Raw genomic sequence first — 16,171 nt, 5'->3', positions numbered from 1 at the left:
CTAAACCATTTGAGTAGTGCAGAGACTAAAGATCTGTTTAAAACATGCAGCAATGAACAGTAGCAACATGGATGTATAACACCATCCAGAACAGCTTGTCTCTTCACTTACTTGCTTGATAATATTAGTGCAATGTTTTTTGACTGAAAATGTGTAGAATTAAACTCTCTAAATGTTCCACCTATGGTATGGTGGTGATACAGGTTTTACTGACAATATAATCTACATAGCCATACGAACACAAATACACACAAAACAATACCAAATTAAACGGGGTTTGTTTTAATGTAAGGCTAAAGGGAAATGTGCACAGGAGAGCAGTCGGTCTTGAGAGCAGTCAGTCTTCAATTTATTAAGCTGAGGAGGGAGAAGGTTGCCGTTCTTAAATGACGGACAGTGAAATGTGCTGATGGCAGTGGAGGGACGTTCTGCATAAAGCTGAAATGTGTGAACGGTGGTCCATTTTGTAATAAGCCTTTCAAGGTATATAAAGCACAATGATACTGCCCTTGTGGGTCACAAGTCTGAAGGAAAGATGAAGGCCTCGGCAGCAGTTTCTGCATCATCGTCATCTTCCTCTGGTATCGCCTCCTCCCAAGTGAAGACATCTGAATTATCATGCATTAGTATAGATTCTTGTCTGCCTCCTTCCATTTCCCAAGGGCACATTGCGTCACGCCGAGCCAGAGGTAGGTTAACCCTCGTCTCCTCTGCGGCCTGTGTGCCTGTGTCTGAAGGATGGATGTCTTGGTCAGTTTGACTTTTGCTGCTTTCTGTTGTTGCTGCTGTTCTTATGTCATTTTCCAAGGGACTGACAGATTCTTGAGCACTGTCTTGCCTTTTTGATGGGGCAGCATGAGTGCAGTCTTGTGGCACAGATTGTTTGGGTGATGCTTTTGCCTCCCATGAACAGACATTTGAATAGACACTTTCTTGCTTTTGCAAGGTTTTCGCTGGCTCTCCTGCCTCCCATGGACAAACATTTGCAAGAACACTATCTTGTTTCTGCAAGGTTTTCGCTGGCTCTCCTGCCTCCCATGGACAAACATTTGCAAGAACACTATCTTGTTTCTGCAAGGTTTTCGCTGGCTCTCCTGCCTCCCATGGACAAACATCTGCAAGAACACTATCTTGTTTCTGCAAGGTTTTCGCTGGCTCTCCTGCCTCCCATGGACAAACATCTGCAAGAACACTATCTTGTTTCTGCAAGGTTTTCGCTGGCTCTCCTGCCTCCCATGGACAAACATCTGCCAGAACACTATCTTGTTTCTGCAAGGTTTTCGCTGGCTCTCCTGCCTCCCATGGACAAACATTTGCAAGAACACTATCTTGTTTCTGCAAGGTTTTCGCTGGCTCTCCTGCCTCCCATGGACAAACATCTGCCAGAACACTATCTTGTTTCTGCAAGGTTTTCGCTGGCTCTCCTGCCTCCCATGGACAAACATTTGCAAGAACACTATCTTGTTTCTGCAAGGTTTTCGCTGGCTCTCCTGCCTCCCATGGACAAACATTTGCAAGAACACTATCTTGTTTCTGCAAGATCTTTGTTGGCTCTCCTGCCTCCCATGGACAGACATCTGCATGAACACTATCTTGTTTCTGCAAGGTCTTGACAGTTTCACTTGTCTCCCATGGACAGACATCTCCACAGACACTTTCTTCTTTCTGTATGGACTTCACAGACTCGTTTGTTTCCCATGGACACACAATTACACTAACAGTGTCTTGCTCTTGGTCTACTTGCATTGACTCCTTGTTCGTAGCACCTTCCCTCTCTTCTAACTTCTCAGAATTCTCTACTTCCCATGGACAGACAGTTCCTTTTTTAGTCATTGTCTCTTTTAAAGAGGATCTTGTAGTGTCTTTTGTTTTTGGCTCTGTCTCCCAAGGACTTATGTCAATTACAGGTGGTGGGGGTTCAGGAAAATCACTTTCTTCAACGGAACATGCAGCTCTCTGAGCTGGTTCTTGGTGTACTGGACTTACATTAACATAAATGACCCTTTCACCAGGTTTTATTGTGTCACTAGGGGTTTTGATGGATCCCTGTCTAACCTGAGAGCTATTGGTGTCTTTTACATAAGAAGGGCATGCTTCAGGCTTTATATTTACCTGCTTCTGGGTGTCTCTAGACATAGGGACTTCAACAGTGGTATTACATATATTGTCTTCGGTGATCCTTGATGGGTCACGGATGGTTTCCGAAGGACAGACATCAGCACATATGCTCTTGGTTTGCAATTGCTCCACTTCCACAACTTCCCAAGGACAGACATCAGAAATGCTGGTTTGATGAAAAGGTTTTGGGACATCCCATGGACACACTTCAGTATTAGGAACAGACAATAAAGAATTTAGTTGGGACTCAGGGGATTTGAAGCCAACATTACTTACTGCCATAGAAGAGAGTACTTGCTTGTCACTGTATTGTCTTTGTAATACACTGTCGTTCGCATTTTGCTTCTTGACTTCCAAGATAACCTCCTCTGACTCCCATGGACAGATGTGAACTGGAGCAGTATGTTTGGGGCTCTTCTCAGGAGAATCTGTTGATGGCAGCCGTATTGCTATTTGCTTTACAAGGCAAGGTTTTGTGCCTATGGTAGTCATAGCCCGTCTGTATGTCTGCGGGGTATGTTTGTCTGAAGCTGCACTGCCTGGGGACAATCTCATGGATGTGGACAGGCATTTTAGTAGTGTTCCCTCCTTATCATGACGTTCTTGTAGGCTTTTTTCTTTGCTCAAACTTCTTCCAACTTCCCCAATGCTTTTTGCTGTAAGGAGATTTTGAGTAGCAGAGCGGAAAGAGAAAGCCCGAAAATCCTTTGCCTTGTCGGAGAGCGTAAGTGGCGACCCTGGAGCGCTACAGGAGATTGGAGGCTTGGGTTTTGTGCAATCAACATCTGACTGTATACCATTGCCAGTTTCTGTTGCAGTGGGAGTAGGAGGTGGTAAGTATTCCCAAGGACAAACATATATTAGCGTTGGTGACGAGGCAGCACCAGGTGATTTGGGTTCTTCTTGATTTGATAGAGAGTATGTGACATGTTTCTGATTCTTGTTTGCAGGCGGCTGCTCCTCTGGAACCTCCCATGGGCAGACCTCTGCCTTGTCAAATGACTCTGAGAGCAAGGCACTTGAAGTCTGCTTCTTTATGTCGACCTCCACAGTTAGCTGGGGCTTTTCTGCTGGGGCAGCTTTGCCAGGAAGTGACGCATTTTCAATGCTTCTACAAGGAGTCAGAGAGCGATGGTCATTTCGTTCTATAACGCTGAGTGACTTTTGAAACCTGGTAGGCTCGGGAAGTAGAAGGTTAGTGTCTAACGATAGATTGTGGGCACTGGCAGACTTACAGTTCAGCAATGTTGTATTGATGGATCCTGTGTCAGAATGCTGTGAAGCCCTTCTGGCTGTTATGCTCTTTATGGAGCAGTTTAAAAGGGAGACCTCTCTTTCTGGGGTACAGTCATAGGCACTATGGGACTTTCGCAGTTTTGGAGAGGGCTCCATTAAAGTTTCATTCATCGTGTTAATGCTTGTGGTTTGATGACATTTGTAATAAGATCCGGATCGGGTTATAGTTCCTATTGCAGCACTGACATCCTTGTCTTCACGGCTGCATTGTCTGCTTAAACTTTCTGGAAACTCAGTGATCCGTTTTATAAGCGATCGTCCAATACTGAGGCGAGAGCTGCGCTTCTTTGGAAGGTGGGGATTGCTGTTTGCCATCCTCTTGGTCTTGTGGACTTCCAACTGAGAATATAGTTTCTTCAGCTCATCCTGGTGCAGAGGAGAAAAAGGGTTTCAGTTGAGGAAAGTCACTGGGAGCAATACAGTAGGACGGTTTTTGTGATGGTGTGTACTGTACAAAACATGATGTTCAAAAGGCACCAAATTACAGGGTAATATTTCAAAAGAGGGCAAGTTAAAGGCAAAGGAGGAGGAGGAGGCTACCAAAAGGAATAATACAGTATTTTTTTGTAAGTTGATTTTTAATAATAAAGATGCTCAGGGCATGTTGGCTTATGGGGACCCAGGTTTGAGTCCCTCCTCCCTCTCTCACCCCTGCTACACTATTCTTATTTAAAAATATCAGAAATACATACATCACAGAAAACTAGCTTTGTTTATCTTGTAATTTATGAGCTTTTTGTTATGTTTATTTAAGTTCCAGGTATACTTCATTTTCTGCGTTCTGCTCCGTCTAGTGCACTGTTGTGTCAGCACAGCTTTCAAAGTATACTCAACTTTGGATGGGTGAGTTCGACATGCGCTGTAGGCTACAATTGCTTTTTTTATACTCTACCAAGCATCAGAGGGCAGCACTGAGTCTTGCCATTTACAGGACATTCGCTCGGAAGGATAGAAGGAAAGTAGTGGTTCCACCACTGTATGCAAAGTTTAGAACAAGAAACGAAACAAAAACTATGGAAAACAATATTTTGTATTGTTCTTTCTGTATATTTCTTTTACCCCTTTCACACAGAGCGTTAATCCCAGAAAATTTCCATATAATTGCTAGAGTGCCTTCTGTGTGACCGCAAACGCGTTCCCGGATTGATCCCGGGATGGGGACCTAATAACATTGCCGGAATCAGTCCCGGAACGCGCCCTGTGTGAACAAAAGGCAGAACCAATGCCATAAGGGGTGTGTCGTAGTGATGATGCTGAAGCTGAAATGGTTCGCCAGCTTAATGGAGCGGTATGCGTTGCGCTATGATCGAATCAGAAAACAAATGCACAAACGTGGTTTCTCAAAAGAGAAATCGCTGATCATAAGCAAACTTAGATGCTGCGGAGACATTACACTTCACATCCTGATGTCACAGGTCTTTATGGGATGTGCGTGAACGCACGCACAGAAAATCACTGGCAGTGTGAATGAATCAAAATCAAATGATCCCAGGACAAATCCCGAGACACATTATCAGTGTATTTTCTGGAATTTCTGTGTGAAAGGGGCTTTTGACTACTGCTCATCACATCACAACTGTGCATATTGCCACCTAGTGGACTCTTCTGTCTCAACATTCACCTTGCACATGCTCTGTTGTACACAACACAAAAAATTGGGCTGCATGCGGACCTGATGACGAAAATTGTTGCACAGACAGTGCACACCGTCGCACAACGCAGACGGACAAAGTATACATTGAGCTTTTTGTGTAATGTGAAAATTTGATATGAGAGTTTAGACTTTGTTAATATTAGTTCGTTCACTAATTTAATGAAAAGGTAAAATGTACTGTTTAAATGTAATTACTAAGTAGACATTGTCATAAAGTGTTAGTGTATGTTCTTTTCTTAAAATGGAAGTGTGAACGTGTGTGTTAGTAGGGCTGCGGCAGGGCAAAGTGTTTTACCCGAATGTCATCAGGGTCCAGGCTGTGGTCACTCCAACAGTTAGAGGTGAAACTACTGTTGAGGTAAGAACATGAGCGTCGCAATTCCACTTCTTCCTCGTATACCTCTGCAGCTATTTCCTCTCGGCCTGGCTGTGACATGTGAAGAAACTGCAACAAACACCAACGCTGATTTGTACATGGGATAAGCTACACAACAACTGAGAAATGTGAATAGAATCTAAATAGAATCTAATTTGCATGTTTATGCTATGTATTAAAAAGATGTATTTTGCTGGAAATGTACATACTTTTGAGTGTGTAATATAAAGTGTATTTTTGAAGGACATACTACTACATCATAAAAGGTTCTACTTTGTGTTGCCACAAACCTCTCCTCTTCTGCTACGCTATAGGTGATATACGCCAGCAAGCGTGCATAGATGCACACTTCAAAAATTCACCAGAGAATTCATCATGCAAGCTCCATTGGCTTACTATTTTTAATATACTAAAATTCTATTCTAATCAGGCATAATATTTAGGACATTACAGTATGTGAATTAGGATGCAAGTGGTGTTTTATGTGTTATTTAGATAGCTAACTTTATGCCAATTGTGATTTACCTACTACAATTGGATGACATTTAAAAAAAAAAATAATGAATAGGTTAAAAAACATTGCAAAGGTAAATAATTATACTTTAGACAGTACCTTAGGTACAAAAAGCAGGCCGAGTGTTACAGTAATTGTGACATGCGTGTGAGTGAAGAACAGCAAGAGCATCCAGTCAGGATGAATCGATGGCCTGGCAAATCTGAAAGTGACAAGAACAAAGAAGTCAACAGAACAAACTCTTATGTGTTAAAGCAAAGCAACTTTATTCCCCCACCTGAGAAGATGAAAGACGGAGGAGAGGAGTAGCTCATTGTGGATAGCGATGCTCATGTAACGTGGTTCGTGAAATGCCGAAGGTACCGTCTTCACTGCACTGCACAGGAAACTGCCCCAGCACAGAAACAACAGCTCCGCTGAGAGTGAGAAACAACTTCATTTTTTATTTCAAAGGTTTTGTTTGTCACATACACAAATGTACACAGCAGAAATAACAACTTTTAATGAGGAAAAAGGGTGTAAGGCCAATATGAATTTTTCATTTGTATTTATTTTTATTATTTATTCTTAGGGTTACTCCATTTGGTTTGAGCTAATGTTAAAGTTTAAGGTTAAAGTTTAATGCATGTTTCAAGGTCAAAATATCAATATATTTAATGTTTTCTTTAAAAAAAATGACGTTGGCACAATTATAAATGTTTACAGAGGTTCTCTCTGTGATATAATTTCCTGTTTAATGGTTTTCTTGGCATGTTACAATAGTTATCACAATAGTTTTGATTAAGTACATGCCAAGCAACGCAAGGTTCTTCCTAAAAATGTTAACCTTGAAATTACAATCTTCAGAGAGTTACCCTAACTACAATTTTGAACCCTATGGAAATATCAAAATGACTTTAACTTAAAACGTTAATCATGGAAGACATGTATTTAAATTTTATGAATTGCATTTTAATGTTTTAAATTTTTGAATAACTTAACAAGTCCAGGCTAAAATGTGAGCATCAAAACAAAATGGAAGAAAGCTATTTATGTACAAACATTAATAGAAGAAGGGATATGTATTTAAAAGAAAATATACAGTGTTAAGTATAGGCTAGTGTAGCAGTATAAAAAATGCAAGGTTCATTTTGTGTAAGCTGAATATGCCAGAATGGTTGTATAAATCTATTTTATCTCCTGGGGTCATTTCAGTTCAGTCCTTCATTTACTTAGTCTAATTTATGACATAGCAGTAACATCATTATTTTTGTGGTATTTTATTAGTATGGCAGGTAGTGGTTAATGCTGAATCATATCCAATGACAATGGTACTGTGTTCAAATCATCAACTAAATGCTTCAAAGAACATTAAATTATCCAGGAGCATTCATCCTTTCATTTGTCTGATCTACTAATGTGCCCCAATTTCAATTAATCTCTCTGCCAGACACCCAAGAAAACCCATGGACTACACCAGTCAGAAAACACATCACTTACCCACAGCCATCATGTAGTCCCACCGGTCCAGGTCGCACACATTGAAGCCTTGTCCTTCTGAGGTGGAGGAAATGATCAGCAATGGAACATTCCGGTCTCGATTCTGCAGGACGCCAACTGTCCATGCACACAGGAACCAGCTGACAGTAAGCACGATAACTCCCAGCATCCTCAGCACACCCCTGGTGGTGATGTATGGCACTCTCTGGGCTGTACGCGACAGGAAAACCCTCAGAACCCTGGAAATATAGCACATCACATAGGCTGACTCATTTTGGGAGTTTAATTAAGTTCTTTTATCAGCTTTTAGTTTTAACAGATCACAGACTTCTAGTGTAGTCTTAAAGGTGCACTCAGTTATTTTCCCTAATTACATACAAAACAATAAAACTTGAAAAAAAATTGAATTATGTGCACTCATCTGTAGCCTAACAAAAGCTGTTTAAATTTACCAGCAGCGGTTCAACTCGTGGAGGCCGACATGTTGTAGCGACCTTGTTATTGGACACATTTGTTAAGGGACTAAATTGATTCTAAATTCTACAATGGAGAAATTCAATTAATTCATATCAATCAATATATACCTATACATTTCTACAATTCTACAATAAACCAGTACCGCAAAAACACATGAAAAATGACTGAGTGCATCTTTAAGTGCCTTAAGAATAGCATCTTATTACACAACATTTAATCTGACAGATGTGCAGGTGGGACAGTTAGAAGGGAGGGTTGAGTTTTGATAAAGGACTGGACTGAAGTGCCACAGACCGGTACATCTTGAGTGTCACAGTTCCATAAACAATGGCAAAGCCAAGCAGACGGACCCAGCGGAGTAGAATACACCGGAAAGTGCTAGGTTTGAAGTATAGAATGAAGACCTAAAAAACAAGAATAAAATGAACTGAAATTATTGGTGGAAGGTGCAAAAATGCTTATTTTACAATTCATAATGGTGAAAAAAGTGTATTCTGTAATTATATATTTCGATATATGCAATATATATATATTTGATTATATTTTTTAAATGTAAAATGGCAAAGCTGATTCTTCAGCAGCTGAATGTCTTCAGTGTCACATGATCCTTCAGAAATCATTTTAATGTGCTCATTGTTCAGTAACTCTAACCTCGTAAACAAATGACTAAATTGTGTGATTTCTTGATCATTTTCTGCTTCCTAAGTGCCACCCAGTTATTATGATTTTCAAATGCAGTGCAGTAATCTGAAAAGAAGCTTTGAATCCCACACTCACTGGAAAGTAAAGCAACAGAGAGCCACACAGGATCATCTCCAGCAGCAAAAGCCCCGACGATCGGATCCGCTGAGAGACAGAAAGATGGTGAGAAGTGGAGAGGGGAAGCAGAGGTGAAATTACAGCAAGCGTGCATCAAGTTTGTGCACATGTGGGACCTCTTTTCCTGTGTTTGAAATGATGCATCACAACACTTGGCATTTTAAGATATATCATGTTAAGATATACCACATATCATATTAATCACGTGCTGAAATCTTACCTTGGTTCTTCTGCACTGATATGCTATCAGCATGCTAATAAGCACAAGGACCATGAAGAGACCCTGCACTGTCAGGACGCCCGTTCTCAGGAGCCAGTCTTCCTGCACCCAACACGGGCCTCCGTCCTCACACTCAGCACAGCCGGGCCAACAGGGCAGACACACAGGGACTTCTGGGTAACAAGCTTGGGTACTATTCACACGGTTGTTCCCTGTAACATCATATATCATAATTTTTCTTTTTTAAATAAACCCATTTTAAGTGTATTTAATTAATACTTTCAATTTTAGGGCCTAAAATTAAAACTCGTCAAGCGCCAAATGCGAGTAAAAACTGGTGTTGGCGAGTATATGAAACAGTGTCAGTCGCCAGTTGGCCAGTAACATTTTTATGAATTCTAACAATGCAAGACATGAGAACATGAATGTGAACAAATGTGAGCCAGTGCTGCATCGTCACGAAAGTTTAAGCTCGATGGTGTTTTAAGCCCCCAATGGCTCCTTAGAGGCAGCTAACCCTACCCTCAACCTTAAACCTACCCATCCCCTCGCTGCCTGGAAGGCGCCGTTGGGGGCTTAAAACACCAAACACCAAAGTTTAAGCCTTGCCCATTTAAATATTCAAGGGCAAGAAGACACGCAAGGGAACTCAGTTTATTACTGTGTGGGAAGTTTTCTGCGCACAAACATCCAAAGTGCGCGCCCGGAAATCCGCATCTCGGACAGGTCACGATTACAGAATTGAGCGCTTCTCGTCGTCTTGCGCTTGAACGGACATATTCAAACCAAATTATGTCAAAATGCCAGTCTTGCATACCCTGGAAATCCAGAGTTCTCAAGCAAGTTTACTCTGGCGTCGAGTAATAATGCTCATTAAATATGCCCTTGTATCCGAGCTGCACCAATAACATCGGGTTATTTGATATAGGCGACAGCACTGTGACGTCGAAGTCATTAGTAAACAGTGCAAGATGGCTATGGATGAACACCAGTTGTTTGAAACGGCTTTGGCCGCTACAATGAATGAGTTAGACTTGGCAATTATCTAAAAGAGGAACAGAAGATGGCGCTCGAATCGTTCCTTTGCAAGAAGGGCGTTTTTGCTGTTTTGCCGACCGGATACGGCAAGAGTCTAATCTACCAGTTAGCTCCGCTGGTAGCTAAGCGTATGGAGCTTGTTGTGATTGGTCGTAGTGTAATCCAATTGCGTGCAGTGAGATTTTCAAATGCATGCTTGGTGCCGCCCCTCGAGCTGGCCGATTTTCATTAGTCGATGCCAGACCATTAATCTTTCATCTTTTGGGTCTGGATTTCCAGACTAAGTCTTGCAAGTATCTTCGTAAACATAGTCAGTTATGTCTTAAGTGAACTTAAGTACTGATGTTTATCAGTATATTGGACCCGTGTATTAGCTCTTAAAGTGACAGCAGCCTAATATTCCTGCTGCTGGCTGTGTTTTTAACAGTGTCGTAACTGGGTGGGACAGGATTGTGTGTATGGGTTGCTAATACAGTGCTATATCAGATATGAAATGTACAATACACCATGTTCAATTTTAATTGTTAATTGAGGTTAATTTATCATCAGTTTTCATCCTTAAAATCTAGTACAATACAATACATTGTTAATCCCGAGATTCTTCACGTCAGTGAATAAATACTTAAATCCCCTTTAACTGTTCGTGTGCCCTCATGGTCAGGTGGTAAAACCTTTTTTAAACGTGTATGGGGCCCTATCTATTGTTTCTGCCATATATACATAAAGAGAGGCAAAGCTCAATCGTTCCAAAGAAAAGAGAAAAAATTATGTACAAAAATACGTCAAAGCTAATGTTTTAATGCCTTTCTGCTATAACTTTGACCCTTGCCCAATCATTCATTGAGATACTTTTATATGGCATCATGTTAGCTATATATTATCTAATCAAATAAGTCTAAACCCACTGTATAGACCCACTTTGCAACTGATTTTTGATTATTTCAAGCCTCTTACTTTTGTTTTGTATGTCTGGAACTGGACTGTAGTAGCCCTTTTTACATCGGCAGCAGTACTGACCCATCCGGAAGCCCTGTTGTGGGATGGGCTCACACTATGGGGAAGAGAAAGAACGAGAGGTGAAGTCAAAAGTCTGCTCATCTGTTTTACCTTCATCTGTAAGCAAACGACTTGCTCCTAGAAAGGGGAAATCAACACAGATGTTTCTGCCAGTATGATTGTGTTCTCTCTGCTTTCTGCCATTAATTGCATGTGTGGTCTCTCATCAGCAGTTTATCTGTGAGAGTCGGCTGACCCACACATCAGACTCACTCTGAGTTAATCTAAGCTAAATCCTAAATGGAGGGGTAATACCTCTATTGGCAGAGCTTTATCTTTTTATTCAAGGAAATCCAGCACTGTTCACATTCATTTTATATTTTCACTTACGAACAAGGTTCTTGTTTGTAAGAGGATATTGGAGCAAGGAGCAATTGAGAATGAATAAAATAATAATTACTTAAACGCTATGTATCTCTATTCAGTATCTATTCATAATAATGATTTTGTTGATTCTTAAAGTGGAGTAATGTTTTATTTTACAGATCTTTACCGTGTCAAGTAATTCTTCAGTAAAACCAGCACTTTACTGAGCAGTATGCAACCTTTAAAATATGCATGGGACTATATCATATATCATGTCAATCTATTTATGTCAATCTAATTAATGCATTGTTATGACACAAAACTGTTCTATTTATACGTTGCTCCTTAGGCGGATCAACTCAATTCTCATTAAATTCGTTCAGTGTGCCAAATCCTGCCATTGCTTAACCTGCCAACACCTGTGAGCTTGTGCTCTGGTAGGTCAGGATGATGGGGGAGTCTGAGTCTTGTGGAAGGGGTGTGGGGTGTGGGGTGTGGGGTTGGGGAGGGGGGGTTGTGGTATGTGAGCATCACAGGATTATCAGACTAATCCTTCAGATCATCCTGCACCCAGTGCTCACATCTTTAAATAGAAGGTCTGGATGAAAGTGGGAGTATGATGATGGAAAACAGTGGGAGCAGGAAATGGGAAATGTATATAACAGTCCGGCAATACAATGAGTAAAGCAGGTGATGTTTTAATATGTTACTTAATAATAACCCAAAATAATATTGAGATGCCAGATCTGATGGCATTTCATTTCATTATGAAATGTGTAGTATTAAAGTTAAAAGGATTATTAACCCCAAAACTTTTTTTTTCATCATTTACTCACTCTCATGTTGTTCCAAACCTGTTTGACATTCTTAAGTGAAATACAGACAAAAATATTTTGAAGAATGTTGGTAATCAAACAGTTTTGATTACAATTGACACTGTATGGACAAATAATTTTTTTTTTTTTTAAACCTGATGCATTTATGTCCCACAAAGTAAAGAAAGTCAGGTGGACTACTCCCAGTAATTGCCCAAATACATATAATCTCAATTGTGTCAATTAGTAAGGAATGTCAATATAATTTACAGGAAAAAATATTAGAAGAGAGCATAGCTGATAACAAAATGCTAATGCTAACATAATAGCTGCATTACAGTGGAGAATGAAACATGCTCACAAAGACACTTACAAAAATAAATCACTTCACCACAAATGTCCTCTTGACATTTAGCGACAGTGTTTTGAGTGGATCTCTGAATGTGTTCTGGCCCTTGTCCCTGGTTAGTGAAATCCACCCATTCAGCCTATATATATATCATTCTGACCATCTGAAGAAGAGCTCCGAACCTACAATATAGCAGCTTCTTGTATGACAATGAAAACAGATTGACATTTAAAGTCATTTTAAATACCCAAATGGTGTTAAGACCATTAAGAACAGTGAGGTGTCTGCAGTAGGTCCCATATGGAAAGTATTGGTCAATGACAGTGTACTCTCACCTCCATGCTGGTACGATTACATTGGTGTGTGTTTGCAAACCAGAAGTCTCCACTGGCACACTGATCCACATTGAATCCCTGGACATTGACATCAATACGGATCACACCCCTACCACCAGAATGCATAGAGACGACAAAGATACGGTAGTGACAACAAAGTAACAGTAATGACAGAAGACTCAAAATGAAATTAATGGGATAGTTAACCCAAAAATGGACATTCGGTCATCATTTGCTCCCCCTCATGTCATTCCAAATCTGATGACTCTCTTTCTTCAGTGAAATACAAAACAAGAAATTTGGAAAAATGTATATTTTTTTGTCCATACAATTGAAGTCAATGGGGTCCGATGGGGTTCTGTTTCAGACCCTATTGAGTTTCATTGTATGAACAAAAAGAAACAGAAACATTCTTCAAAATATCTTATTTTGTATCCCACAGAAGAAAGTCAGTTATTAAGATAAATAATGAGTAAAAGATGACAGAATATCCATTTTTAAGGGGACTATCCCTTCAAGTGAATGGCCAGAGATGATTGAAAGACATAAAAATTGAGCATACAAAAACGAGAAACTATTTAAACAAGAAGTTGAAGAAAGTGCACTGACCTAAACTCTGGGCTGAGGTCTGGCTTCAATCCGTAAAATGGCATTGAGAGGCTGAGTAACCACCCTGGCAAAAAGCGGCCATCAACACACTCAAGGAAAGGGACTTCGCCCCACTGAACCCCGCTGCTATTGATCACATAACTATCCCCACGTGCCCACTTGGGAGTATCTAGGGTGCTTAGGTCATTTAGAAGAACCCTTTTAGACAAGATATGGAGGGGTGGAGAGCTAGACTTGAATGAATCAAACCAGCTTTGGTCAGGGATAGGAGGACGGAAGCTGCTCCAGACAGACGTCAGGTCCTGCAGGAGAATGTCCTGGGTTGTGCCTTTAGAGGCACGGAGCACCAATTGGGGCAGTTGGATTGTGGGGTCTGCGTCGAATGTTAGAAAAGCTTGTCTGACCAGGCCTGGCCTGTCCCCTTCGAGCATGGCCCGGACCAGTGCGTGGTACCACTCGATATCCTCTCGTACGCTTGTTTCTCTCAGCTCACTAGCTTGAAATATCAGGTTGAGAAAGTTGGCCGCATTGGTCAGAGACGCTATGGCTTGGTGCAAGAGAGGGAGAAGCTCTCTAGGCGGAGATCCCCGCTGAACAAGCAGCTGGAATGTCTGTGTGCAGGTGGAGGAGGACAAGGAGGACGAATCGCCAGAGTAGAGGTAGTTCTCCACAGAAGACCGGTCCTCCTCCGTGCTCACTTTTACAGGAGCCGGACTGGTGGGTAGGGGGCTGGGTGACAAGCTGTTCCCTTCTAGGGTATTTGGGTCAGTAAGACAAGGTGTTGGGGTGAACTCCAAGCTGGACGTGTCCTCAACTTCAGACACAGTGCTGAGCTGAGCAGAGAGCAGGTTAGGCAGTAGAAGCAGAAGAGGTAGCACACAAGCACACAGGCCCATCCTTGTAGAAACTGCTCCTCCAATGCTTTTTGTGAAGGAAAAGATCAGCTTTTGCGTTTTCTCACATCCTGAAAGATGCTTTCAAAGTGCAGGCCTCCATTTCTTCTCTTTCCCTGGCTTTGCTTCTTCTCTCCTTTTCTTGTTAACCAATTGAACCACAGGTGTCAGTGGTGATGGTTTGTGTGCAACCGCACTTTGCTGCCAACTGTGTCAAATAAGTGTGCGTTCACACACGGACTGACATGCACTACTCATTTTCGAAGATGAAGATGAAGCTCAACAACATGTATGCTCCATGCGTCCTACAATAAGTTGGTCAGGTCCTTTCTGGATGTGATAATGGAGTTAACAGGCCTGCAAGAAACTGGAGTGAGTAACAAAGATCAACAAGAAACCGAGAACATGTGGAATACCCCTGTTTCTCTCTCTCTGCTTACCTCTTCACTTACTCTGCAGTCCTCCTGTAAATCTCACCCACTCTCCCATCTCTCTCACTCCCTCTCCCAATCTCCCAGTTGTGGTGAGTGCTGAGAGAGGCACATCTGTTAATGTTGGATTGTTATGATGAGTGTATGTGCATGAGGGTGGGCTGATGGATGAGAGGATGGGAGGGTAATCCTCTCGGTTGGGTATGCATCAGAATCTCACCGCTTTGTGGATTAACCCAACACTTTCCGGCTGGGTCAGTCATGAGTGGTCTTTTATGGACTGTGTGTGACATTGTGAATATGTGTATGCAGCGGTTTACAAGTCTGCATCTGTCTGGCAGATGAAGTGCACTGAAATGCTAATCTCTGATAAGCAAATTGCGTTTTGAACTGCAAATGTTTTGTGCATCAATCAGGGAAATTAAAAAAAGAAAGAAAGAAGAAAGCATGTTGCACATGTGTATACATGAATGAACGTCTGTCAAAGATGTGTATGTGAGTGAGATAGAGAGAGATGATTCAGACAAATCCAGTCATACTAGGTAATGCAGGCAAATCCTTGTTTTGGTGCCATGGCAACAGGGTTCTGAGATTCAACACTCATTCCTGTGGGGCCCCACCCCCACTCAGGACTGCAGAGGCTGTGACTGTGTGTGTGCCCCTAAACATATGTGTGTGTGTCTATGTTCATGCACACCCTCCTCAAAACCTGAACTGTGTAAATGTTGTTGTTTTTTTATAGATAGATCTGTGTTTGTGTGTGTTAGGCTATGTGCCACAGTATTGTGTGCATTTAATTGGAGAGGATGATGTCAATGCATGCAATATTTGCAGATGAAGTACAATGAAAACACATTTTCTTCTGGATATTTGTGTAAACCCATAACTGTATTAAAACCCATAAACTCGTTGTGAACAGCAGGTTTTAAGGGGCTCTATGGGCATGTGTAAATTGTTTGTGTATAGCGACATCATTCGGTCGGTCAAAGAAATTGCATTTCACAAATACAGCTCGAATTTAAAGTCTTGACCACAGAACAATGGGTGAATGTAAACAATAACTGTATTTTGTCTCAATAGGCCTTTAAATGGCATACACATCATGCGCAGTGATTTTGCAATATGTACAGGCATAGATGATACCATAATACTTTTGGAAAACCACATGCTATATTCCATCTAGAACTAACAGAATTATGCTACTTCTTTTCAAATTACTATTGCTGCCGCTTTTATTATAGCATATTAACTGAAATGCATTGAAATGTTAGTACTTTAAAAAAAATAATATTTGTTGCACCATTTAAGATTAAAATGGTAAAACATTTCCATGTACATTCATAAAAACCCTGTTGATAAAAACAGCCTATGTTATGATAAATTATT

General features: G+C 41.1%; 1 protein-coding gene across 2 annotated transcripts; it reads right to left on the bottom strand.

Moving 5' to 3' along the window:
- Nucleotides 1-261: 261 nt before the first annotated feature.
- gpr179 (G protein-coupled receptor 179) lies at nt 262-14,876 on the bottom strand. Of its 2 annotated transcripts, XM_084100431.1 has the most exons (12): nt 14,795-14,876; nt 13,462-14,711; nt 12,853-12,961; nt 10,946-11,042; nt 8,954-9,165; nt 8,692-8,760; nt 8,209-8,318; nt 7,438-7,676; nt 6,236-6,374; nt 6,058-6,160; nt 5,364-5,513; nt 262-3,780 (listed from the first exon to the last, which is right to left on the bottom strand). In XM_084100431.1, exons 2-12 carry the CDS (start codon nt 14,355-14,357, stop codon nt 517-519), a joined length of 5,388 nt encoding a protein of 1,795 aa, XP_083956557.1. In that variant the 5' UTR covers nt 14,358-14,711; nt 14,795-14,876; the 3' UTR covers nt 262-516. The 2 variants fall into 2 exon arrangements, with proteins under 2 accessions (XP_083956557.1, XP_083956558.1); XM_084100432.1 differs by having other exon boundaries at nt 13,462-14,876.
- Between the last annotated feature and the right edge of the window lie 1,295 nt (nt 14,877-16,171).

Source organism: Abramis brama (genome assembly GCF_963993115.1).
Source record: "Abramis brama genome assembly, chromosome: 23".
NCBI lineage: Eukaryota > Metazoa > Chordata > Actinopteri > Cypriniformes > Leuciscidae > Abramis > Abramis brama.
The sequence above is the reverse complement of the archived record's forward strand: the minus strand, read 5'-3'. Positions and strand labels throughout refer to the sequence as shown.

What these genes read in the sequence shown, in the direction of transcription:
- gpr179 (XM_084100432.1), bottom strand. Translation starts at nt 14,357, where the DNA reads ATGGGCCTGTGTGCTTGTGTGCTACCTCTTCTGCTTCTACTGCCTAAC. An exon ending in GTGACACTCAAGATGTACCG is followed by an intron (nt 7,677 to 8,208) that starts GTCTGTGGCACT and finishes CTATATTTCCAG; the next exon opens with GGTTCTGAGGGTTTTCCTGT. An exon ending in TCCGTCTTTCATCTTCTCAG is followed by an intron (nt 6,161 to 6,235) that starts GTGGGGGAATAA and finishes TGTCACTTTCAG; the next exon opens with ATTTGCCAGGCCATCGATTC.